Source organism: Ovis aries, chromosome 14 (genome assembly GCF_016772045.2).
Source record: "Ovis aries strain OAR_USU_Benz2616 breed Rambouillet chromosome 14, ARS-UI_Ramb_v3.0, whole genome shotgun sequence".
NCBI lineage: Eukaryota > Metazoa > Chordata > Mammalia > Artiodactyla > Bovidae > Ovis > Ovis aries.
This window is the reverse complement of record NC_056067.1, coordinates 35,216,532-35,242,393: the sequence shown is the minus strand read 5'-3', so window position 1 is coordinate 35,242,393 and position 25,862 is coordinate 35,216,532. Positions and strand designations below refer to the sequence as shown.

The 25,862-nt window shown below is 46.0% G+C and overlaps 2 protein-coding genes across 17 annotated transcripts in view; one reads left to right on the top strand and one right to left on the bottom strand.

The window, feature by feature from the left end:
• The first annotated feature begins 40 nt into the window (after positions 1–40).
• Positions 41–6,408, top strand: SLC7A6OS (solute carrier family 7 member 6 opposite strand). The gene is made up of 5 exons (XM_004015090.6): positions 41–255; positions 384–665; positions 4,013–4,216; positions 4,492–4,606; positions 5,615–6,408. Exons 1-5 carry the CDS (start codon positions 61–63, stop codon positions 5,743–5,745), a joined length of 927 nt encoding a protein of 308 aa, XP_004015139.3. The 5' UTR covers positions 41–60; the 3' UTR covers positions 5,746–6,408.
• SLC7A6 (solute carrier family 7 member 6) overlaps positions 3,828–25,862 on the bottom strand; it is a 35,175-nt gene continuing 13,140 nt past the window's right edge. For 7 of the 16 annotated variants that reach the window (XM_060398425.1, XM_060398426.1, XM_060398428.1 and 4 more), the window contains 8 exons: positions 18,312–18,437; positions 16,170–16,314; positions 15,424–15,547; positions 15,138–15,241; positions 12,798–12,894; positions 10,607–10,756; positions 10,306–10,489; positions 5,460–9,692 (listed from right to left, as the gene is read on the bottom strand). In XM_060398425.1, coding sequence (XP_060254408.1) covers positions 9,598–9,692; positions 10,306–10,489; positions 10,607–10,756; positions 12,798–12,894; positions 15,138–15,241; positions 15,424–15,547; positions 16,170–16,314; positions 18,312–18,437 — 1,025 coding nt within the window. In that variant the 3' untranslated portion in view covers positions 5,460–9,597. Of the gene's footprint in view, positions 4,095–5,459; positions 10,757–12,797; positions 12,895–15,137; positions 15,242–15,423; positions 15,548–16,169; positions 16,315–18,311; positions 18,438–25,862 lie in introns of those variants that run through there. The other 9 variants (XM_060398420.1, XM_060398417.1, XM_060398419.1 and 6 more) reach the window with 4 other exon arrangements.

Below are 25,862 nucleotides of genomic sequence, written 5' to 3'. Positions count from 1 at the left end.
GAACTGAAAAGCTTTTCCGTCACACCCAACACATTCCCACAATGCTTCACGGCAGCCGCTATGGAGGCTGGAAGTACAGCTGTCCTCCGGGTGAAGCGGAAGCTCGGCGCAGAGCCCGCCGAGGCTTTGGTCCTCGCTTGTAAACGCCTCCGCTCCAGCGCAGTTGAATTGGAAACTCCAAAGACGTCTCCAGAGGATCTGGAGAGAGCAGCAGAAAATAATATCTTCCAGTTGGTGGCCACCGTGCGCTCACAGGTATTGGGCCGGGAAGGAGCCGCTGTGAAGGGGATCTTAGGGTACAGCTGGGTTGCATCCTTATCCGTGACCCTTTCACCAACCCCTGTTTATGCCGCCCCACACCTCTGCTTCTCCCCCCACCCTAGGAGGAGCCAGTCCAGCCGCTCCTGCGGGCCGCCCTGCGCCCGTCCCAGGGCAGCCAGCAACGTATCCGCCATCATCTCCGCGCCTCTGCTCGGGAGATCCGACAGGAAGGCCGCTACAGAGTAGTCTCTAGCCACCGATCCTCGGGAATTCCCTCGGACAGCTTGGAGTCCGAGGATGCGTCAGGAACCCCCAAAGCCGCCGACGACGCAAGCTTTCAGCTATTAGACCTGGTCCACGAAGAAGATGCAGAGGTCGCCGCCGCCGCCGCGATCTCCTGCAAAGTGAGTACAGCCCCGGAGTCGAGCTCTGGGCTTCTCTGGACAAATAGTGTCCAAAGTCAGCACACAGTTGAAGAGGGTACACGTGGCCTCACTTCAGAGATGGATGATCCATCCAGCTTGATAGCCACAATTTTCAGGTTAGGTTATCCATTCGACATTTACTCAGCGCCAGGTTTGATTCTTAGGTTCTGTGGGTACAGCAATGAGGACCCAGCATTCAGGTAGAGAAGAGAAACATCAAACATATAATTTCAGTATCACATGGTGATATGGGCCATAAAAGGGGCAAAGAAAAGAGGAAAAGGGTGGTCCTATTTCAGTGTCATTTTCACTGAAATAACTTTTGAGTGAAGACTTGAAGGAGGTGAATGGCTAGGCACTGCAGATGTCTTGGGGAAGGGGATTCCATACTGAGGAGCTGTAAGTGCAGAGACCCAGAAGCCAAATTTGTCCGGTGTTTGCAAGGTCAATGTGCCTGGAGCCCAGTGAGTTGGGAGAAGATAGGAATCTTGGAAGAGGGTATCTGCTAGATCCTTTCAAGTCAGTACTTGAAAGGACACCTTGCCTTTCACCCTGAGATGGGGAATCCCTGGAGATTTTGACCAATGTAAAAATAAAGCCGATGGGAAAACTCATGAAAGAAAGATTAAAGGTCCAGGCCTGGGTAGCATACCAAGTTTGAGGCAGATTTAGGATTAGAATGCACGTCTTCCTCACATTTAATTGTGTTACTTTCTACTAATTACATTTTCTAAATTAGTACCTCACTTGCAAAAAACAAAGTCAACTACATGCAATAAGATCAGAGAAATAGAAAATTCTCAATAAGGTATGCCTTCTCTTAATAAACATTTTCAAATATCATTCCTTTTAATGGTTTTTGAAGTTTAAAAAATGAAAAACAAAACAGTTTTTGGCTATGTTGGGTCTTTGTTGCTGCCTGGGCTTTTCTCTCGTTGCGGTGAGTGGGGGCCACCCCCTAGTTGCAGTGCACGATCTTCTCATTGTGGTGGCTTGTTTTGTTGCAGAGCACAGGCTCTAGGGCACACGGCCTTCAGTAGTTGCAACACGTGGACTCAGAAGTTGCAGCTCCCAGGCTCTAGAGCACGAGCTCAGCAGTTGTGGCTCATAGGCTTAGTTACTCCAAGGCATGTGTGATCTTCATGGAACAGGGATTGAACCCATGCCTGCCAATGCAGGCAGGTTCTTTACCACTGAGTCACCAGGGAAGCCCCCCAAAATGAAATTTGTATTCAAAATATATCAAGCAAAAAATGTATAATTGTATTACTAGTATACCTGGACATGACAGTCATCTGTTTTACCAAAACTAATTCCAGACTGTGTCATAAGTTAACACATTTTAAAAGTGAACCCATGTTCAGTGGAATCAAGTCAGTTAAATAGCCCATTAAATAATCTAAGAAAAATTAGTAGATAAGCTAGGAAGGATCTGAACACAGGTGTTCCCGACAATGCAGTACACACTGTAAACCCATCAAAAATGTTTGCAGATTATTAAAAAACATAAATTTAAACTGAAAGCACACTTGAGGTTTTATGCTTACTAGATGACTGGGAAAAGCGTTGCTGATAACACTGTTGGCGAGGCTCTGATTAAAACTGTACATGATTGTAGTGCTTAAAATTGATGCATTACAGTAATATCAGGCATCCTAAAAATACACTGGAGCCTATTTTTCAAACTATTTTTATTGTTTGCACGCTAAAGCCATCCAAAAATCTAAAGAAACTTTAAAATTAGTGATAGCAACCTCACCCCCAGGATTTATCCTAGGAAAATAATTCCACAGAAGCAAATAGCTATGGTATTAACAAAAGCTACTGTTCGTATACTAAGTAATGTGTCCAGTACTATGCTAGATTTTTTTTTTTACTTTAACTCATTTTTTCCTCACAAAACCCATACTCTTATCTCCATTTTTCAAATGCAAGAAATGACACGTTCATCACAGTGCTGTGTATGTAAGCTAACGATTATATATAGAAACTGACATATACAACAGGTTAGACCATTAAATTGGTAACCAGGACTGGCAAGATGGAAAAATAACAACAGTATGTAGCATAATTGAAAATATAGGTAAAGAAACAGACTAGATCTAAAATTTTTTTTCTTTTATGAAGAAAGCAAAATAAAGGGAGGGGCAGGTAACTTCCTTAGCAGTGCAGTGTTAAGGCTCCTTGCTTCTACTGCAGGGGGTGTGGGTTCAATCCCTGGTCAGGTGTAGCCTCAAAAAATAAAGTGGGAGAAAATACATTCATTTTACCCCCGTCCCAAAGATAACTGGAATAAAACTGGTTTATTTTCTATGTCTAGCATTTTTGTTTTGCTAACTTCTGTAAATTTTTTTTTAATATTTAATGGCTGCATAATTTGAACTGAGGTCTGTGGACTTGTGAGTTACAGTCAGAACTTTTCTTGTAAACAGCTTTGAGGTTGCTCAAGAGTCTTCACAAAACCTGACATGTCTAGTTCTTAACTTTGGAACAAGGAAGAATTCTGTTTAGCTTGTAAAAGATGAGAACATTGCTCTCCCTCTATCTCCCTTGACCATGGGACACACCCTCTTCCCCCCATATGGTGTTTGGTTTGAGCTGTACAACTTTCAGTGATAAACCTGTCAAGAGTGACTTGCAGCATGTCCCTCTCGTTTCCAAATTAACCCATGCTACCCTGGATAACACAGCCTCTTGCCACTGGAGCACATCTTACCTGGGCAAGTTCTGTTCTGGGGCAGTACATCTCAAACTATCAGAAAAAGGATTATCGAGTCCCCTCCTAGTTTGTGAGCAAAAGCAGCATGTCAGTGTGAGCAAGCTAGTGGTGGGTGATGGCTGGTACTAGGCACCAGGTATTAGTCCAAGAAACGCCCTTAGGGCCCTAGAGGTGGCCACACAAAATACAGACCCATTTGATTGTCAACTAGGGGTGCTGCAGTGGGCCTGTGGATCTCCAAAGGGAGAACATCATATCAAAGGAACTCAGAGAAGACCTGCAGAAGCAGAGCCTGGGTTGAGATGAACCACTTGTGCTGGCTCTCCCCTTCCTCTAGTGTTCCTGTGGGCTCTCTTGTGTCAACCCGCAGAAGAGTAGGACGCTTATCTTGTAAGCTTCTCCTGTAAAAGTACTACTACATGTTAATTTTATAGACTGTTGTTTTATTTCATAGATAAATGAAAAGAGACTAGTTGGCCATGGGGATAAGAATCTTGAATTCCACATAGAACTGCAGGAAGGCTTCCTTCACCAAGCTCTTAGGTTCTTCTTCTTGGAACATCCATATTTTAGGTTATGCACGTGTCATCTGCTGTTCACTTTACAGAAATCTGACCCAGATGTGATCCTCTGCAACTGTGTAGAGTTGATCCGTGAGGGGTTGAATGTCTCTCAATATGGACCAAGTTCTGGGCATCAGAAGGAACAAAAGGACGACTTTGTGTATGACATTTACTATTTGGAAAGGGCGACTCCAAGATGGATTGAGAACATCCTCTCTGTGCAGCCCTACAGCCACGAGTGGGAGTTGGTAAGGGGCCCCATGAAGCAGCCTAAGCTTATGACCCAATCCCTTGCTTTGCCTCCCTAGGTTCTATTCATAATCATTGTTCTTACCCTTGCTTAAAAGGAAAAAATTATTATAAATGCCTGAGGTTACTATAGCCACTAGCAGACTGCTCCGTTTTCTCTTTTTCACACATCACCCTTAAATGATGTCTCTCCAAGTTGGTCTGCTAATAGCTTCCCTCAGAGCATACCTTTAGAGGTTTTGACTTACACTCACATTTGTGTTGAGATGTGCAGGTGAATGACGACCAACAACCAGAGGACATTTATGATGATGAAGATGACGAAAACAGTGAGAATAACTGGCGCAATGAGTACCCAGAGGAGGAGAACAGTGACGAAGATTCCAGAGGTAGGTAATAGCAGCCCTGGTTGGGGAGGGATTGATGGGATCTGGGACTGAGGTGTGAGCAAGATTGGCAGGTATATCTTAGCTGGTTTTCCTTTTCTGCCATTTGAGCTCCACTAGCTCAACCACTGGAGAAGGCAATGGCACCCCACTCCAGTACTCTCGCCTGGAAAATTCCACGGACTGAGGAGCCTGGTGGGCTGCAGTCCGTAGGGTCGCTAAGAGTCAGACACGACTGAGCGACTTCACTTTCACTTTTCACTTTCATGCATTGGAGAAGGAAATGGCAACCCACTCCAGTGTTCTTGCCTGGAGAATCCCAGGGATGGGGGAGCCTGGTGGGCTGCCGTCAATAGGGTCACACAGAGTCGGACACGACTGAAGCAACTTAACAGCAGCAGCAGCAGCTCAACCACTAGCTGTTGGAGTGGTAGGAGATGCAAGGACCAGTGTTTCCATGGGGGCTGCTGGAGGTATAATGTCAGTCAGGCCTGGGTTCAAATCCTTAGTTCTGTCATTGCCTACCAACAGTCCTTTTCCCTTCTCTGAATGAAGTGCTGGAGAGATTCATCAGTAGGAGTAGTCCCAGGGTTTTCTCAGGTACTTGTAAATTGGTGCATTTACAAATATAACAACACAGACTAGGTACCTCAGGGAAGAGAAAGGAAGGATGCGCTGGCACCACCCTTGAATTGCTTGGTGTTTGGTAACAGAGGAACAATTCAACTATGGAATATTCTACTGGGGAAGTGGCAGGGAACAAAATTAGATGTGCAATATGACTACAACTGTTATAATAAAAAAAAAAGTCCCATACTTAGGGGAGAAATGATGAAACACTCTATTGTTAAAGGGCTTGGTTTACATGGTAAGAATTTTATTGCTTTTTTAATTGTTCTATATTCTAGCAAGTATTTTATAATACAAAACACTTTTTTGAGAAGGGAAGGGACTTTTGTGGTCATTTAGAAAACCATACAATTAGAGCCCATTCCTATTATCTTATTCTAGGCTCTGACAATTACAGCAGCGTCAGCGAAGAGGAAAGAGACAACAGCAGACCACCAATGTGGAGCAAATACCCTTTGGATGTGCAGAAGGAGTTTGACTATGACAGCCCCCATGACCTCGATTCAGACTGATGATCCTGTGATAACCACGAGGTTCTACAAGCCCCTGGGGGATCTGTGACTGCAGGGTCCACCACAGTAGTCAGCATCCTCCTACTCTAATATAGGGAAAGAAAAAGCATATCCACCAGCACCATTCCACCACAGGGAAAACATGCACTAAGGGAATGTCCTTTCTACTATCTGTAGGGCCTGTTTATCTTGATCAAAAATCAACCCTTAAAAAAAAAAAAAAAAATTAAAAAAATCAACCCTACAGTCCACAGGGGGAAATGCTATAAAAGCGAAGCTTCCTGGCCCAGGCGTTTTCCCAGCATTCCCATTCTCCTGCTACGCTGAAACCAGTTAAGTGGAAGAGAGTCTCATTTTATCAGCACTAAGACTGGGCTTTTCCAGGTTACCTGCCTCTAGTAAAAGCCAGTTTCTCTTGATAGAGGGACTCTAGAAAGGCTGCAGTGAGTCCCTTGAAGTGGCACAGACTGGACAGTAATGGCCATTAGGAAAGGAAGTAGAATCTGCCTGTGATGTGAGGTTTTAAACAGCTATCCCTACCTCCCTGCTTCCTACTCTGATAACATGTGTAAAGATTGCTTGTTTCCTCCGGCAGTGGTGCCAAGGAACAAGGTATATATAAATGTATTTAATAAAAGCTTTGAACATTGGGAGCAAGTAAAATCTGTCTTACATGTTTTCCTGCCATATTCCCTGCTCCCCCTAACATCTGCCAAAAGGGAGTGAGAAGTTTCAAACACTGAGGACTTAAAGCAAGTGGCTTTAAACTTGGCTTTCCACTGAGAAATGTTTTAACTAGTCACAGCAGTCACCGAAAACAAACTGCTGTCAAAAGGACCAATATTGTTACCAAAACTGGTATCTCTTGTAAGCAAACTCTGTCCCTACTCCTTTCCAAACCACAAATGCCTTAACTCTGACTAAGATGGCATTTATTCTGTAATGACGAATATGTTCTCTATCTGCACTGTGCAGTAGAACCCATTAGCCACATATGGCTGTTGAGCATGTGAAATGTGATTACTGCAATGGAGGAACTGAATACTTTAGCTCTTTTTGAATACTTTAGCTCTTTATGGCTGGTAGCTACCATGTTGCACAGGTCTAGGGAAACAGTACACAGAACCTTCAATTCAAGGTGTGCCCCCTTGCCCTGGGGCACAGACTCATTCTCACAGGGAAGATAAACAAGGAAATGTCTTCCTGCCCATTCTAAGATTGCCTAAGCATTTCTGCTTTTCTATCCTACCTCTACCCATTTCACTTTATGTGTATCTTTGCCTATATTCTTAACTACATGAAGTTGTTAAACCTCCTAAAGTTACTCACTTCTGTCCTACTCCTGCAGTTATAAAACCAACAGACAGACTTGGTTTCCTATCCTAAGTATCCACTAAGGTGCAGTTCAGTCCTGCAAGTAACAGGCAACAACTTCCAGGTTTAATACCAGTCATCTCAGTCTTCTGCAGGCACAGAAGCAAAGGATTGAAAACCACTCTGCTATTATAATGTGCACACTGCTCTTATGAACTCATTAAAGTTTGCCAATATTAAAGGGCTGATAGCTTCACAAACTACCCACTGCAGAAGGATTAGCACACCATGAGAAGAACTGAAAGATCAACAACAAAGACCTCGAAGAAATTAATTATACTACAAAGCTGTAGTGCTCTAGGGAGTCTCTGGCCTCCCTCCCTCAGAAGGGTTCCTGGGAGAAGTCTGTATCCAACACAGGGGAAGAACATGGTCACCATCCGGTAATGGGGTGACCTGGCTCACTAAGCAAGTATGAGGGAACCTAGAGCATGAGGCCCTTGCTTCCCTGGCAGCCACTGGGAGACAAGTTCCTGAGATAAGCTGGTCATTTACTTCAGTGAAGAAAAGTATGGGTGGGGGATCCTTCAAGACAAGTGTAGTCAAAGGATTAGCTCCAGAGGATCCCTGGGAAGGTGCCAGCTTGGGTCAGACAGGAGTAATGTTTACATAGTCCGGGCAAGTCAGCCATTGCAAAAGACTCCCTGTTGTCAGGCAAATCCACAACCCGTGACAGGAGGAATGTACTCCTGTGTTCTCACAGAGGCATACCCAGAACCAAGGGCAGCTGTGAGCATGCTCCCCTCAATTGCCTTAATTGAGCAAGCATGACCAAGGTCACTCCCTTGTCTGCAGCTAGGGCCAGCATGGTGGAGAAGAATGCTCGGAAAGGTAGATTGCCTCAGTTCTTGCCTTTATCATTGATTGATTTCAAAATCTAAGGACAAGAACCCCATGGGGACATACCAAGCCAGGAGGTTCTTCTGGGTCCAGGATGGGCTTCTGGAAGCAACACTGGACGGCTGTCCAATCCAGTGCAGCCTGGCGGCCCATAAAGGAACATCCATTATGTCAGATGTACCACTGGCCACACCTGGGTGCTAAAGCGCAGCCTGAGCACCAGAATTAGTTGCTTCTGATTTTGAGTCTGCTGAAGAGCCAGGTGGAGGTGGAAGCAGCTTTATTCCAGAGTCGTCACTGATGTCCACAGGGAGAAAACAAGTTCCCACAAGTACCAAGCTCTTCTTGAGACTGCAGCCCCCGCAAACCTCAGGCAAGGGGAGGCAGGCAGAAGAGGAGTGCACTGTCCCGATGACCCACACCAAGGTGGCTCAGAATGTAAACAAAGCCTGGTGTCGGGGACAAGGAGGAGGATGCAGCCTGATGTGAGGTTTCCAGGAAAATGACCGCTTCTAGCACCACAATGGGCTTGCATGGGTCTGCACAGCAGCCCCTCATAGCAGCCCTTACAGAGAGGAACAACTTACTTGTCAGCTTGGGTCCCAGAAATTGTCTCTAAGCCATTGACAGCTGAAAGAATTCAAGTGATTCATCGAATCCTAGGACAGTTTCTGCCTTCTTAGACTTCATACCAGAAACCAGGGATTTGCCAACTAGAGCAAAGAACTAAGGTCTCAAGTAAAATAAAGATTAGCCTTCAAAGTAGCAGTTTTACCAGGCTTCTGACTCTTGCATTTGTTCATCTGTCCTTGCTGGACTTGAGCCAGGTGATTGTTAACATGTGGCCTATCTACATACTAAAGTGTAACTGGTACAGGAGTAAAAAAAAAAAATCTTTACAGAAAACTGTGCTAAAACTAAGCAAAAAAATCTGTGGTCAGAGTCTCACCAACCACCACATAGATACCTCTAAGGTTAGAGGGACTCACTTTGGGGTACTTTCAATTTTTAAATACAACCAGCCTATTACATCCTGTAAATTAATGAAGACAAACGCTTTGCTGGAACTGGTATTCTGGATTAAATAATATCAATAAATAATGGAAGACAACCCTCTCCCCAAGGAAGGATTCTGAGCCAGAGGAAGAAATGGTAGCATTTCAGACCTCTAAAGTCAGGTGCTTGGACCTGGTCAGAGGAAAACTTCCCATAGAGCAGCCCCTTCAGAGAAACTCCTGGTTCAAATGTCAAATTCAGAAACCAACAGCCCCAGCTGTTAACCTAGCACTCCCTCCTCCCCCAGTGCAACTCACCAAGTAAGTGTTTGGAAGGGCTGTACCTACTCACCAGAACAAAACTGAACCACCCTTTCCCTACTGCCCAAGTCCTCTTCCCACCACCACCCTCTGAAGTCCCCACCTTCAGGCTGGCCCCAAACCCTGAGATTCCTCCCAAAGCTTACCGATGAGAGTGAACACCTGAGCAGGCCATCAGCCCTGAGCCCCCTTACATAATGTGGGCCAACAGCCCTCCTTTAGCACAAAAGGGTTGGGTCCACACAGTCTTGTAATCTGGACTTTGGTGGCTGTGGCCACAGGTAGCAGCCTTCCAGGCCTTGGGGGATATCACCTCTGGCCTCTACTCAGTTTTCCTCTCAACCTGTCTCTCTTCAGCTACATCTAGCTCAGTCAGGACGCAAAAGCAAAGCTTCTGGGTGACTTTGGTGATAGCAGCTAAATGAAAATAGAGAAGAGAATTTAGCAAACTGATATTCAGTGACAGAATGACAGCCCCAATCTAAACAACACAAGGCTGACTGAAGTACGTGGTTCCTCCCACCTGTCCCTTGGGCACCCTGTGCCAGGCTCACCCCCAGCAAATCTCACTGTTCTCTACTCCATACCCAACCAGAGGGTCTGATGCGTGACTCGTTGTCTTGCTACATGGACTGCACTTTCAGGGAGGGGGTGTTTAACCACAAAATAGGACTCTAAAGTTAGAATTAAAGTGATCTTGTCAAGATCAAAAGGGGCAGCCAGGTCTCCAGCATATCACTAGTAAGGGGAAGCCATTAGCCATCACACCCACCTATGCACACATCTTTGTATACACACACACACACACACACACACACACAGAGCCAGTGTGTAATAGGCAAAGAGAAGCTCACATCTTTGTACACACACAGAGCCAGTGTGTAATAGGCAAAGAGAAGCTCACATCTTTGTACACACACACACACACACACACACAGTGTGTAATAGGCAAAGAGAAGCTCACATCTTTGTACACACACACACACACACACACACACACACAGTGTGTAATAGGCAAAGAGAAGCTCACCAAGGACATTCCGAATAAAGAGTGGCCTCCGAGACTCTGGCAGATAAACACCCAGGAAGTAGACAGGGACCCCAGAGAGGGTGATTCCAATGCCAATGAGGGAATTGATGGTGTCACTGAAGAGGGGCACGATCACCAGAAACAAGGAGCATATGCAGAACACGATGGGAAAAAACAGGCTCAGCTGAAATGAAGAGAGGTGAGATGTTAGGTAAAGTGTGATGAGGGAATGGGGGAATGGGAGAGGGGCAAGACCTTGGAGAGATGGCCCACCCCTCCTGGTCTGCCCAGAGTCACTGACCTTGAGAGGTCGTGGCCGATCAGGCTCCTTCCAGCGAAGGTAGAGCTGTCCAGCGACAGAAAGGCCCACAAAGAACCAGTAGCTGAAACTGAAGTAGTTGATGAGCAGGAAAACATCCTCCACAGTGAGGTAGATGAGTGTCATGGTGCACTGGAAGGGGAGAGCAGAGGAAAAAGGAGCGGGCACTGTTACCACCGCCACCCGGAGACTCTGTCACTCAACAGTCAGCACCAGATCGGCTGAGAGCTGACTCAGCTTCACCAATGACCTCCGGCTCTTTTCAGTGACCCCCTTGGCATCAGATAGGTTCATTCTCCAGACTGGCCTTCCCTCCTGTCTCTGTGGGGGCTCTTCCTGCATTCAATGCCTCCCTTCTTTTCGCAAGCACTTCAGTAACAAGCTAGACTCCTTTCCCCTTCCTTTTTTTTTTTTAATTTAAATTTAATTGGAGGCTAATTACTTTACAATATTGTATTGGTTTTGCCATACATCAACATGAATCCACCACAGGTGTACACATGTTCCCCATCCTGAACACCCCTCCCCTCCTTTCCCCTTCTGATGGCAGACAGTGAGGCCCTCATCACTGTGATACACAAGCCTCAGTGTGAATCACCCAGTGCCCTCTGAGACTGTCATACATGGGTCCCAACTACCTGGCTGAAAAAGGAGGGAGTGTCTCCAGAACCATCTCACTATCCTGGAGCCTTAAAAATGCAGATTACCAAACAGACCCATACCCCTGGGAAGAAGTATAATAGGATTTGCCCTCTGGAACAAGAGTTCTGGAAGACAGGAGTAAGGGGCTATAGAGTCTGAGGAGAAGGTTAGATTTGCTTTAACTTCAAGGATATGGAGTTCCCTCTACCCGTCTTTTCAGATTATCAACAAAGGATTGAAAACAAAAAGAGCCCATTCTAGAGAGAGAAGGAGACCCAATACTGAGAGGAGAAAAGTAGGGTGCAAGGTGATTAATTTAAAAGCTATGATGTCAGACTGCCCTAAATTTATACATTTAGTGCTATTCCAATAAATATATTAAGGATATTTTTTATTTTGATAAAATGATACCACAGTTTATCAAGACAAATAAACAGGTGAGAACTGTCATGAAAATTTCAGGGGGAGAGGGGAACTGAAGAAGTACCCTCAGCCCCGCTTTAGTTCTCAAATATTCAGTATAAAGCTAAATAAGAAAGCTTGGTGCTGATGGAAGGAGAAATTGAGATGATTATACATTTAAGGGGCAAATCACTGTACATGGCACATAAGCACACTAAAAAATTATCATATGATAAAAATTTGAAAACTGTGGGGACTTCCCTGGCAGCCCAGTGGTTAAGATGCTGCACTTCCACTGCAGGAGGCACAGCTTTGATTCCTGGTCCGGGAACTAAGATCCCGTATGCTACAAGGCACAGCAAAAAAAATCCTAAAAAAAAATGTTTTAATTTGTTTGGAAAATGTAGAAAAATGGACTATTCAATAAGTGATATTGGTATAGTTGGCTAGTCATGTAAAAAAAAAAAAAAAAACTAAGTAAATCTCTTCCTCATTCCATTCACCAGATATAAACTCCAGATGAATACCAAAAAAAAAGTAATAAAACCATAAAAAAAAAAGAAACTAAATGATAAAAACAATGAACTACATTTCAGATCTTGGAGTAAGGCTTTCCTCAGGGTCCTTGCTATCCTTTACATCTAATAACACCTCAGTGCAAATTAGCAAATGACAGTTCTTCTTCAGGACTCCTTCCATCCGTCAGAATACTTCATCATTTACTAATTTTGTTGAAAGAAAACACTGTAATGCCATCTACTATATAGAAATCTATGATGCCTACAATATGAACAGAGGCTCCTAGGGTAGCTGGTATACACTGGCCCGGATTTCTAAGTATGATTTAAAAAATAAAAATGAGGAGCTAGAAGGAGCAGGAGGAGAAAAAAGAAGCCACTGAAAGAAGAGATAGATAAATCTGACTGATTAACTTTTATATTCTTTTGTAGCATTTACCTTCTCTATGTTTTACTTTTACGTTTTTAAAAATTGTGGGTAAAAGAAACACTGAGAGGCTGAGGAAGTATCCCAAGAAGCTAGTATACCTCGCCCCAACCAGTCCTGTCATAGACTCAGCAGGAGTACAACACAGATATGTCCAATTCCCACACTCCCCAGCACAGCTTACGTTAAACAGTAAAGCAGGGATAGGTGTGAAACGCTCAACGTGGATCATGGACAGGAGATCCGGGAGGTGGCCCTCACGGGAGCCCACAAAGAACAACCTGGAAGAACAAGAAATGTGTCAGGAGGATCCCTATACTCAGTCATGCAGCCACACTCCTCATTCAAACTAGGCTCAGGCAGACCCAGAAGCCTGCAGGGGCAGTCTCTCAGGATCCTCCCATGTTCTCTATGCATGACCAAGCCAACCTTCACCTCTTTTATCCATGGATATCTCCACCATAAGCCATGACCCACTCTTAGCCACTGACACCCCCATGCCTCTGCAATGCAACTCACCATCACCCAACTGATACCTCACCCTGCCATCACCCACTGGCACCCCAATCCACTCCCCTGGGGTACCCTACTCTGGCACCCCACAGACTTCCTACTTAACATAATGGCTTTTTAAAGAAGGGCACCCAGACTTCTGATTGTCTGACCTCTGTTCATCTCCCCTGAGCTCTAGATACATAAAAGGTCAGGGAGAGCCTGGGGCTCAAAGAGACAACTCAAGCTTCCTCTCTGCATTTGAAGAGCTCTACTGACTGGAAACAAAGCAGCAGAGGCGTGAAAGCATCCAGGTAGTCAGCAGCATCATGGTACACATAGCACCTGGCTCGGGGTGGGCTGGGAAACAAAAAACTCCTTAGATGATCACAGCTGCGCTGGGAAGATGAGCTGGGGTTTTCCAGAGGATGAGTGTTGGATGGGGACACAATATAGGCAAAGGCAAAAGAGGTTTGAGACAATGAAAGGGTGTAGCCTCTTTGAAGGTTGATACTAGAATGCCCATAGTTCCAGGATAAGGTATGTGAGAAGTGTGTTGGGAAGAACTTGCTTATGAGGCCATGCTGTGGACACTGAACTAACACCAAGAGCCAGCAGTGGCTCTAAAGTAAAGGGCCACTTGACTGGAGGAGTAAGGGTCTTGACTGGACTTGACACAGAAACTCTGGTTGCATCACTGAGGCCAGCTAACACAGGGAGGGGCCAGGGTGTGGGGGAAGGCCAGACAAGAAGGGTCATCTGGGACAACAGTCCCATAAGAAAGGGGGCCTGAATGAGGGCGGACACCCTGGTGGAGGACACATCTGGTGGTCTTCTGTGCCTGCGCATGTATTTGAGGCTGGGAAATGAGGGTGGACACCAAGGGAAAAACCAAGAGGCCAAGAGGCTAGGAATTCCCTGTGGTCCAGTGATTAGGACTTTGGGTTTCCCTGCTGAGGGCCCAGGTTCAATCTCTGGGTAGGGAACTAAGATCCCACAAGCTGTGTGATATGCTCCCTCCACTGAAAAGAAAAAAAAGAGGCCAAGTAAGGAGGGCTGATGGATCACAACTGGAGACAAGAACAGGTAGAGTGCATGTTAAGTTTGAGATATTTATGGGCCATCCAGGTGGAGCCACAGGAGTTGCTGCTATCATGTGGAAGGGTGTCAGAGGTTCACAAGGCTAGTAGCTGTACTAAAGTAGAGAAGCAGTAGAGCAGGTGGAATGCTGGAGAGGATGTGTAAGTGAGGCAAAGGTAGCTAGTACAGAGCCAAAGACAGCAGAATGGGTAATAAAGAGAAAGTGAAGAAGGTAACACAGGCGGAAACAGCTGTGCATTATCTTGACATGGCTGCAGTCCACTTTATGTGCAGGTCCACACTCTGAGTCCCCTACCTTCATCCTGTCAATGCCACAAGATAGCTCAGGATGTACCTACTACCTAAGTATTTGGGGGCAACTGGCAGAGCCAGAACCTGGGAATCCTGGGATCAGGTAGCAGAATCAGCCTGGAAAGGCAGAAACAGTCCTCTCTCTGAAACAACAGGGCTCTATCAGGTAAGTCCCTGTGTGGGGAAGAGAGCTGGAGCCTACCTGTTGGCCTCAGTGTTTTCCATGACATGAGGGGCAGAGTTGTCCTGTACCAGTACAGGTACACAGCAAATGCTCAATAATAATTCATCACAAGAAATGAATCCTGTGCTAGGCCTGCAGCATAATCCACAGGAACATAGAGTCTGGTCCCCAAGAGGATGGCTACTGTCCAAGCTACTGCTTTCCTCCCTTAACCTCTTACCAATCTGTCCTCACCTCAGGCGAAAATGTGAGCTCCCAGCATACAAATGTTTGCACAAAGACAAGCACACATGTGCACACCCGAATACACAACACAGAGTACTAACCACTACATGATCGCATATACACTCTGCAAGTCCCAGAGACAGAGAAGGGAAAGGGGCTCTGATGGACTCACCTAGACCCTCAGAGAGTTAGATACTGTGGTGTGTTATCGGTGAAGGAGAAACACAGTACCTTGATGAAGCGAAGATAGATGCGTTGAGGCCCCCAAAACAGGACAGGGCAACAGCAATGGGAATGGTCCAGCTAAACATACCAAACGTCTGGTCAGCAAATGTCTGGGGACAGAGCACAGAAGGGCACTCAGCACAGGACAGTGTCCACAGCTTCCTGAAATGCCATCACTGCTGCAAAGTTTACCCTCAGGCCCAGACCCACCACATGGAGTGGCTGCAGAAACAGAAGGTTTAGCCATTCAGTATCAGAAGATGACGAGCAAATGGGATCCCAAGAGACTCACCACAGCCACAGCATCACTGCCAAGGACATCAGAAATGCTCAGCACTGTGTAATAGGCCACGTTGGTCAGGATGTAGATGAGCGTCACAATTGGCATAGAAATCCCAATGGCCAGGGGCAAATTTCTGTCAGAACAAATGAGACAGGACTACCTGGAACCAACCTCTCCTTGAGGGTCAGAGCTACCCAGGAATTCCCTGGCCTCTGGATCTTTGAGACTGACTCCTCCTTCCCACATGGCTTAAGGGCAGGATGTGTCCCATGCCCCGGGCTCTTTCTACTGAGAGAGAGAGGAAGAAAGCCCCTTCTCTGTGAAGATGACTCAGGATGAACATTTGATCCTTGTCCCAGTGGGACCACTGGGTCCCTCTGAAGGAACAGCAGTGTCCTTTAAGAACTGGAGGACAGGCTGGGGACCTGGCTGCTTAGAGTAAGCTTCTGGTTCCCCAGGCTTCAGTGTCGGCACCAGTGCAAGGTCTTAACATCTCAGCCCCAGCTGGGTTGGCTGTGGCCCACCAAAGGACTTCTCCAGGAAGGACCTTGGGGATCCTCCAACATTAACGTGAGGGTGAGGAGCCAGGGGTTTCCCTCCTTACTCCCATCCTAGCCCCTCATTCCTCCGAGCTGGAAAAGGGGGGAGTAGGGAGAAGTGATGAGAGATGAAGGAGGAAGGGTGGGAGGGGGCAAGTGTACCCACTATCAGCAGGAGTTTCAGCCAAGTTGAGGAGAATGGGATCTCGCCTTTACCTTTCTGGGTTTTTGATTTCTTCTGTTACAAAATTAAGGGTGTCCCAACCTGAGTAAGAGAAGAGGGCAGAGTAGAGGGCAAGAGAGAGGTTTCCCACATCCCAGGAGGAACCCTTAAAGGCATCCTGAAAGTGCTCAGAGTGACCTGTGGGGGCAAAGGCAGGTGGGGGTGCAGAGAGGAGAAAGAGGAAGGAGGAGGAGGCCAGGAGAGATGGAAGGTGTAAAGAAAAAAAGGAGGGGGCACAGGGCAGTGAGAAAGAGGAAGGGTAGATGGGGAAAAAAGGAGAAAGGAGGAGCATCAAGAAAAGAAGGAAAAGCAAGCAGGCAGGGAAAAGAAAAAAAAAAAAAAGAAAAACAATTTAGTACCAAAAGAACCACCACCTCCAGCTCCCTGTACTTCACCATCCCACCCACTCCTTGTGAATCTTTCATTTTCCTTCAGTAGAACCTGACAATCTCAGAAAAAAAAAAAAAAAAAGGCATTCCTGGCTGCCTTCTGAAGTGATAACCCCTCTTTGAAAGCCCTAAGGAATTTCCATTTCCTGCAAGAGACCATGCGGTCAGCCACAGCTCTTCCTCCTAAAAGAACCCTCTTTCACGTAAAGGAATCATTTTTTCATTAACAATTAGATCTTCCTGTGGAACTACTTCTCTTGGCCCAGACCACTGCCTATTTTGGTTCAATGGGTTTCTCAGTCTCACGGAAAGAACTCTGTTGCTCTATTCGCAGTGGTTATTTTACAGGAAATGGTAGGCTTTGTAGGAACTGAGATCTTATTTTTCATGGGGTCTGGGGTTAGGTTTGGGCCACCTCCACCTTTGGAGAGCCTCCTTGAGGCCTTCAGAGACTGCACACTTGCAAGCCAAGGGAATAGCACCCCACTGTCCAAGAGACAGATCTTCTAGACTCTCTAGTCTTATCTTTCAACAAGACCCAGACTTCTAAGGAAGCCTGCTGTGACCTCCTCAGAAGGCCTAGACCCATCCCTCAATGTGGCCAAAAGGGTTGGGTGTGCAACAAAGAGGAAGGAAAACAGAGACCAGCGAGCCCCTGGCATGCCAGTCATCATGCATGGCAGTTATTCCCTAGGGCACAGATCTTAGGGGCAGAATTACTCAACTACCCAATTTGGCCCCAAGATGTTTCAGAGACTAGAACATCCAGATACCTGGCTATACTAACTTGCACACAGGCACAAAGGTTCTAGGTCAGCTGCCTAAGATTCACCCAGGGCACTTCTTAAAAACGTACCTTTTTCTCTGTTTGATCTTTTTAGCTGAACCATGAAGGGTCTTAGTTCTCTGACCAGGGATTGAATCTGGGCCCTCAGCTGTGAAAGCACGAAGTCCTAACCACTGGACCACCAGAGAATTCCCCAAAACACACTTTTTTCAACTCCAAACCAACCAGAGTTGGATGAGTTGAGATGGGAGCCTCAGCTCTTCAGGTGACTGTAAACACAGCCAAGTTTAGTGAAAGACGCCCTAGAGAACTGGACTGTCTAATGATCAAGACATCCTTGGCCAAAGACACCTCAAGGCTTCTCTAAGGGGTCAGGGAATCTTAGGAGGCCTGTAACCCTCATTACCAACCTGCTGTGGTCTAGGAATGAAAAGCTCTCTAAAGTCAACAGGCACAAAAGTCAGTGCCATCTTCGCAATGTTTTAATTTTTGCTGAGAGCTGACTCTGGGAGGGAATGCTAAATAAGAGCAACTCCAGATGAAAAGTAAAGGCTGTAAAATAACCACTCATTTCCAGACCCCATCTCCCCACCACATACACCTCTCACCCCTCTCAAGAAGGGCTGAGCCCTCCTCCCCACTGCCTGCGGTCACACCACCGAAAACAGGAACCAGGACTCACTTTATCTTGATCACTTTTATGACCCAATTACAACCCAAGTTTCAAAAGCTCCTAGGCCCTTGGCTCACATCTTGCAATACTCCCCACCTCCACAAAGGGGTGGAGGCCCAAGAAACCGGAGAACAGATTTCTTGTTCTCACTGACACAGTCTAGCAGGTACACAGAAAGAGGTGAGCAGTAAAGTTAATGGAGTCCCCATATTCCATGTTTTTCTCAAGGAACCCAGGGGAACTCCCAGAGTCACCCACCCTCCTTCCCACCTGAGAGTCTCCTTACCCTGGCACAGTTTAACAAGGCCCATGACAATGATGGCAATGAGTGCCAGGACCTTGGCGTAAGTGAACATGTCCTGCACACGTGTGCCCCACTTGACATAGGCACAGTTCACAAATGTCAGCAGACCTAGGAAGAAAACCACAAAGTCAGTGGCAGGTGTGAGATGAGGGCACCGAAGCCCAATCTCTCTTTACAAAGCACATCATTTGTATCCTGTCTGCCTAAGGCAAAGAGGCCAAAGGACTGGTCAGAACGAGGAGAATAGGCAAACGAGGTACATCTTCTATCTGCCCCAGCTGAGAGGAGAACATCCCACCACTGTGGACAAGATACAAAGGCATGTACTACCGAATATTCATACATTCTGACAGCCAGCACCATTTTTGGAAATTACCCCAGGCCCAGGAATGGTGAACTTTACCCACTCTTTCCCACTGAGACTCCCAAAGTTTCAAACCCCCTGGGGCATTAGAGAATGGGGACAAGAGAGGTTCAACAACAACAAATGAGGTCAATTTAAATGCAGGTGGCAGGTCACCAAGGAATTAGGCAATGTTTTCATTTTTAAAAAGTTTGTCATGTGCCTGACAATTTCATATACATCCTCTCAATTAATTCTCACAACCACAACAGACATTCCTATTCCCATTTTCTGGATGAGGAAACTGAGATTGAGAGAGGCCAGCTACCATTTCCAAGCTTACATGGCGCCCCCACTGATCTCCCCCACCACCATTCCTATCCAAACATCCTAATTCTCAGATAAGCCCATGGAGACGTGGACTCGCGTCGGCACTGCTGGCTTTATGTTCCAGCTCCTCACGTACCGCAGTGATACCTGGTCCTGTTAGGGCTCCTACCACCTCACCCCAGCTATACAGGGACTGCTCTAATTCAAGGAGAGAATATGAGAACAATATCAAAGGGGCTCCACAGTGACACCTCTAAGTAATGCCTCTAGCCTCCAAAAGTGACTTTCATGAGAACCTCAAATGTTATTACAAAATTTGGGGACCCATCCTCCTGGCCGTATCTGCCTACTTCTACCCTCGCTGTGCACTCTCCTTCAGCAGACCCTCTCTGTACTAATGCTGTATGTACACATAAAAGAAATGTCCTCCCCTCCTCCTCTTGCCTTAACCAACAGCAAGCCCCACTTTCAAGGTCTAACTCAGCCCCCACTCCCTCTGCAAAACCTTGCCGAAACACATCAGCCCGCTCCTGCCTGAGCTCTCTCCCTGAACCTACCACGTCCTCACTTCACAGCATAGCTTAGAACTGCGTGCTATGGCCATAGGGCCACCTGTCACAGCAAGGTTTTTCTCTCTTCCTCAGGCATTTGGGTGGTACTTCCAAGGATATCACAAATTCTTAGTGGGAAACAAAAGCATATGGTTTTCTTAAGCTTATTGCCAAGCAAATATAGGAACTGATGAACCATGGTTGGAATCAAGATGGTGACGACTTTAACTGCCAATCCCCTGGAGCAAGGCAACTTTCAGAAAGTTGGACATTCCTCCACGCAAATGGAGAGGAGAGCCATCAGCCAATGTATGGTTATAAACATGAGTGGCTGAACAGCCTTCACAGGGCACTTCAAGAGCTTTCACGCAGTAGTCTGGCAAATGACACAGGTGCTTACTAGTCAGTCATAAAGATGTGTGGCAGCAGGGGGTCAAATAATGGCCAAAAGGGAGGGGAGAAGACCAAAAGAATGCACACTGCCAGGCAGGTCTTTCCAAGGACCTGCCCTGCTAATCCAAGTTCATTGTGGGTAGCTAAGCCTGGATCAACTACTGAGGATTAAACTAGTTCACAGCCACCAGTAATCCAGACTCCTGTGCAATAGAGTCAGCATATTTTGAAGTACCTGCCAGGCCCCTTCTTGGGAACTGCTCCCCCTACCCTATTCATGGCTGGTAGAGCCCAACTGCGGACCCAAGCTGAGCCTATTTGATCATCTCTGCCAAAAATATGAGTTCAGATGCCAAGAGACTGAACCTAGCAAATAGCAGCTGGGTCAGGAGCAAGTAAAAATCACATACAAGCCCTTGTAATAGACGAAGAAAAGCCACAAAAAGCAGAGGAAGGAAGTGGGACTACAAAAAGCAGCAGAAGTGACAGCAGTCTGTGAGGAGCTGGGCAGCTTGTGAGAAAAAAAAGACTGATGAAAAGATGCAGAAATATACACAAAACAGAGGTGGAGAAGAGACAATGAGGAGGAGGTAGAGACGAAGAGAAAGAGACAAAAAGAGAGACAGAGACAGAAAGATGGCCACACACATGGAGAACAAGGCTGTCTTACAACGTCCTGGCTGCGCTTACTGTGCTCTGGTTTCCACCACCAAGATGCGACTGCAGGATGGGGAGAGAAGCTCACACATTCCTTGGCCAGCTGACAGGCACTCTCTCCTCTGGCTTCTGCTCCTTCTCCTTCCCTCCATCCTGCTACAAACTGCCCCCATGGCTTGGGCCTCTGTGCACACAGTGGGAATTCAACAAGTAAAAGCATCGCCTCATGGCAGCACCTGCAGAGCCCCTACTCAAAGGCCAGCTGGAAGGACACAGAAGAGCCTGGTCATAGCAGTTGCCTCAGGGAGGAAAACTAAAGTTCAGAGGCAGATTTTTTCACCGAACACCCTTTTATACTTTGACCTATTTACCATGCACAGACACTTCTTTCTCAATAAAAGTACTTCATTTAAAACAATGTGTAGCCAGGGAGCAGGGCCAAGAGTAGAGTAAGGTGAGTAAGGTGAGTAAGGAGCCTATGACATAAAAGTGAAGGAGGCACTCACTGTCACGGGATGGCTTGGCAAACCTGTGAGTACTGGCCCCAGGAGCCTCGCTTGCTTCACCGGACCCTCAGCCCTGCCAGAGAACACAGAGCTCCAAGAATAGCATACCAAGCAAAAGCCAACTACCTCAAATGCTTTCCTGATTCTAATTGAGAAACAAAATTTCACCATCTGACCCCCACCCCTCCTGCCTCCCAGAACTCCCATTCCCATCCAACACCCAGGACCCTATCAGAGCTCAAGCACCAGACAACCAGGCTGAGCCTGGAGGCCACAATTCAACTACCACAATAAAAGCACCCAAGTCCTCGCTCTTCCCTGATCTCATTTCTTTGCTGAAAACCTGCACCAATGGCTGTGGGACCCATGTGAGGGTCTTTTCAGGCTCTCTAGGGGCTTGTTGCTGGGAAATACTCAAATAGCAGATACAGACCCAACCCCTGTGTGTGTGTGTTGGTCATTCAGTCGTGTTAGATTTTTTGTGATCCCATGGACTATAGCTCACCAGGCTTCTCTCTCTATAGAATCCTCCAGGCAAAAATGTTGGAGTGGGTTGCTATTCCCTTCTGCAGGGGATCTTCCCAACCAAGGGATCTAACCCAGGTCTCCCACATTGCAGGCGGATTCTTTACCACCTGAGCCACCAGGAAAGCCCCAGACCCAATCCCTAAGCAGAAACAATCCCCAAAAGCTTTGTGGCAAAGATGGCTATGTATCTTCTAATATCTGTTCTTCCATCTTCTCTTAGTAATAGAAATTTTAACTGGAGTCCGGTTGCCAAAAATAAAGATGACATTTCCCAGCCCCTTTTGCAGGCAGGTATGATGGGGAAACAGTGGAAACAGTGTCAGACTTTATTTGGGGGGGCTCCAAAATCACTGCAGGTGGTGACTGCAGCCATGAAATTAAAAGACGTTTATTCCTTGGAAGAAAAGTTATGACCAACCTAGATAGCATATTCAAAAGCAGAGATATTACTTTGCCAACAAAGGTCCGTCTAGTCAAGGCTATGGTTTTTCCTGTGGTCATGTATGGATGTGAGAGTTGGACTGTGAAGAAGGCTGAGCACCGAAGAATTGATGCTTTTGAACTGCAGTGTTGTAGAAGACTCTTGAGAGTCCCTTGGACTGCAAGGAGATCCAACCAGTCCATCCTGAAGGAGATCAGCCCTGGGATTTCTTTGGAAGGAATGATGCTAAACCTGAAGCTCCAGTACTTTGGCCACCTCATGCGAAGAGCTGACTCACTGGAAAAGACTCTGATGCTGGGAGGGATTGGGGGCAGGAGAAGGGGACGACAGAGGATGAGATGGCTGGATGGCATCACGGACTCGATGGACGTGAGTCTGAGTGAACTCTGGGAGTTGGTGATAGACAGGCAGGCCTGGCGTGCTGCAATTCATGGGGTCGCAAAGAGTCGGACACGACTGAGAGACTGAACTGAACTGAACTGAAGGCCAAGTAACTAAGTGGTTAACCCAGGGATACATGCAAAGTTTCACATAAATAAGACCTTAGAGGAGTATCTTTGATGGGTGAGAGGTTCCTTTTCTTGTGCTTCCCATTGGCCACAAGCAGACATGATTTGAGCTTGAGCATCCATCCTTGACTACCAGCCAAAAGTCACATGTTGAGAATGGCAGAGCCATAAAATAGAAAGAAGGAACCTGACTCCCTGAAATAAGAAGTCATTCTACCGGCCCCTCACTGCCTACTTTTAACATGTGAGAGAAATAAATTTCAATATGTCCTGAGCCATGTTCCTTTTGGCTTTCAGTTGTTTGAAACCCAAACTAATCCTGATTAATCCATGTGCCCTCAGACAAAACTGCACCTCTTGCTGATAAGGAGATGGCCTAGCATCTGAAGCTGTAGTTCTAGTTATGCTGATTATCACAGCTTCTTTCTCCTATAAGCACTGGAAGGAGAGGGAACCTCCCAATTCCTCCCACAAACAAGCTGGGTATGACAAAGCGGCGTTCAAGGATAGAGGAGTACAGCCCTGAACAACAATGACAAAGTGGGAAAAGAAAAAGAAGCAGAAACAAACATCTGAGAAATGTTCTACAAGAGTCCAGGAGAAGTAAACCCTTCCAAATGGAGCTCCCAGAATCAGAAGCTGCCTCTGGGCATGTGTACAGATATGTACCTACCTGCCTTCTAAAAAAAAAAAAAAAAAAAAAAAGCCTCCTTTTTTTTTAATTACACAAGAATACACATTGAGTCTTATTATCAAAACATTCAAACTGTATATAGAGTTAGAGTCCAGGACCTTTGAGCAACTGTTGTCAAGACCAGTCCTCCTCAGGCCTGTAACTGTGAGAATATGAAAGCTGTCTATGTATAACAACAGCTGACCAAAATAGGAGAGAGCAGCCTTCCCGCTCAGAGTAGAACCTTGCCCAGAAGAAAAAAAAAAAAGAACCCTGCCCAGGCACGAGTCCAAGGCAGCAAAAGGCAATAGGAAGCCATTCAGACACCACACAGTGCTTCCTCACTGCAGTCTCACCCTTGACTATCTCTCTTTCCTTCTTCTTTCCCCTCCTCCTCCTCCTTCCTTGTCAGCCTTACCAAATAAACCCTTGGGAACAATGGAGTCTCAGCTGTGAGCAGACCTCTGCTGATGCCATGGTGTCAGTACTGAACTGACTTCCATGTCAGTTCATGGCAAATACTCTTCAATGATGTATTTGAGTTTACATAACAGGATCCCACAAAGATAAATGCACCAAGACCTAAGCCAGAAACACACACTTCCATAGGCAAATCAAGTACTCCTACAATGCTGAGCAGCTGGGTTACTAAGGATACTGCTGGTCACCTGGCCAGAAAAAGGAACTATGAAACCTCAAGAAGTGCCATTTGCCCCCGCAGTCCCATAAGTGAATTAGAGCCCCAAGCATACTGAGTTCAGTGGGCAGCCTGAGGTCCCACTAACCACAGAAGAGCCCAAGATCCCAGAATATATATGATGAGAATGACAGTTTCTAAATTTCAGCACAATTGACATTTTGGGCCACAGAAGTCTCTTGTGCGGGGCTGTCCTGTGCGTTATAGGATGTTCAGCAGCAGCATCCTTGGCCTCTACCCATTAGATGCCAGCAGCATCCCTTCCCAGAAGTTGTGACAATGAAAACTGTCTCCAGACCAAATGGCTCCTGGGGAGCAAACTCACTTCCAATTGAGAACCACTGTTCTGATATAATGAGTAGCTAAGACAACCTGAAATTTAAAAAAAAAAAAAAGCTGCTTGGATCTATCTCCCTGCCAGTGTAACCTGGGACTGGGGTCGGGGGTTGATGGAAGACACGATCTAAAATAGCAGTGCCTCCAGGACCCAAGAAGGTAATATAAATGAGCAAAGACAAGTATGTCTGGATATAAAATAAGAGGGAGTGGAGGACTGGGGTGAACGAGAGACTATATGCTTCATTTAGAGGAGTAACCACTATTCAAATGCAACTGATGGTGTCAGGATATAGGTCCAAGTTTGCCAAAACTCTAGATTTTTCAAGAGAAAGGGCAAGTCCTGATGTTTAAATGTTGGCAAGTAATTCAAAATTATTTAGAACACTGTATAGGCCCAATACATGTGTGGACCAAGTCTGGTCTGTGAGCCATAGGCTTGCAGCTTCAACCTAGAGTTAGCTACATGGAGACTGCCTGGACCCCTTCTTCTAGGATGGAACCTTTATTGTCTACCCTGGCATGGATATAACTTCTTTAGGCAATCTTCCAATAAACAACCTGGATCCCTGTCATGTCTGTTTCAAGACTGACTTAATTCTACCCAAGCCTCACAGTGGATTCAGTGCAGATCTTTGTTTTTCGCCCTAATTATGACATAATCGGTTTCTTGCCATGTATGTCTCTTGAGACCAGGCTGCTTTCAGTGCCACCCCTGCCCAAGGAGGCTCCTTCCAGCACACCCCAGCTTAGCTGGATGATACCTCAACCTGATTCTACACCCTAATTTCCAAAGAGAAAAGTAAACTGAGCCCTAAAATCTAGTCTGTTAGGATGGGTCAAGGTTTTAACAACTTGGCCGCAGCTTTGACAGGTTCCTACCCTCTGGCCTGCTTTATGGAAAAGCCTTAGTTTCTAGAAAGCAAGTTTTCAGGAATTCAAATACTGAGTAATTTGAGTAAAGGTACATTTGAATGGAAGAAGTTATATAACCACATTTTCTAACAGGTAAAGACTCTTCTCCAATCAAAAAATTAGCTCCTAGTGTGGAGACAGACTTCCTAAGCACAAAAAACAATGGGAAAAATGATAAAGGAAAACAATATTTAACAAATAAAAATCTTCTTTATATGAAAAATGATGTACAGAAGTGCCCTTTGACTTAGGGCTTCCCAGGTGGCACTATGTAAAGAATCCTCTTGCCAATGCAGGAGATGTGGGTTTGACTCCTGGGTTGGGAAGATCCCCTGGAGAAGGAAATGGCAACCCACTCCAGTATTCTTGCCTGAAGAATCCCATGGACAGAGGAGCCTGGCAGTCTACAGTCCATGGGGCTGCAAAGAGTCAGACACGACTGACCTCTCTGATTTAGCTATTCTTGGAATTCATCCTAAGGCCATTACCAAACCAATGCACAGACACTTACAGGTGCTCAGAAAGAGTACGGATTCATAAAACCTTCTAAAAACCAACATAAAGAAACTTAAAACAGTTTAATTCTTTAGACACAGGGTTTTCTCTTATATAATTCTACCCTATTAGAATATGAAAAAACTCTGAAAATGATT

What these genes read in the sequence shown, in the direction of transcription:
- SLC7A6OS (XM_004015090.6), top strand. Translation starts at nt 61, where the DNA reads ATGGAGGCTGGAAGTACAGCTGTCCTCCGGGTGAAGCGGAAGCTCGGC. An exon ending in ACAGCCACGAGTGGGAGTTG is followed by an intron (nt 4,217 to 4,491) that starts GTAAGGGGCCCC and finishes TGAGATGTGCAG; the next exon opens with GTGAATGACGACCAACAACC. An exon ending in CAGTGACGAAGATTCCAGAG is followed by an intron (nt 4,607 to 5,614) that starts GTAGGTAATAGC and finishes ATCTTATTCTAG; the next exon opens with GCTCTGACAATTACAGCAGC.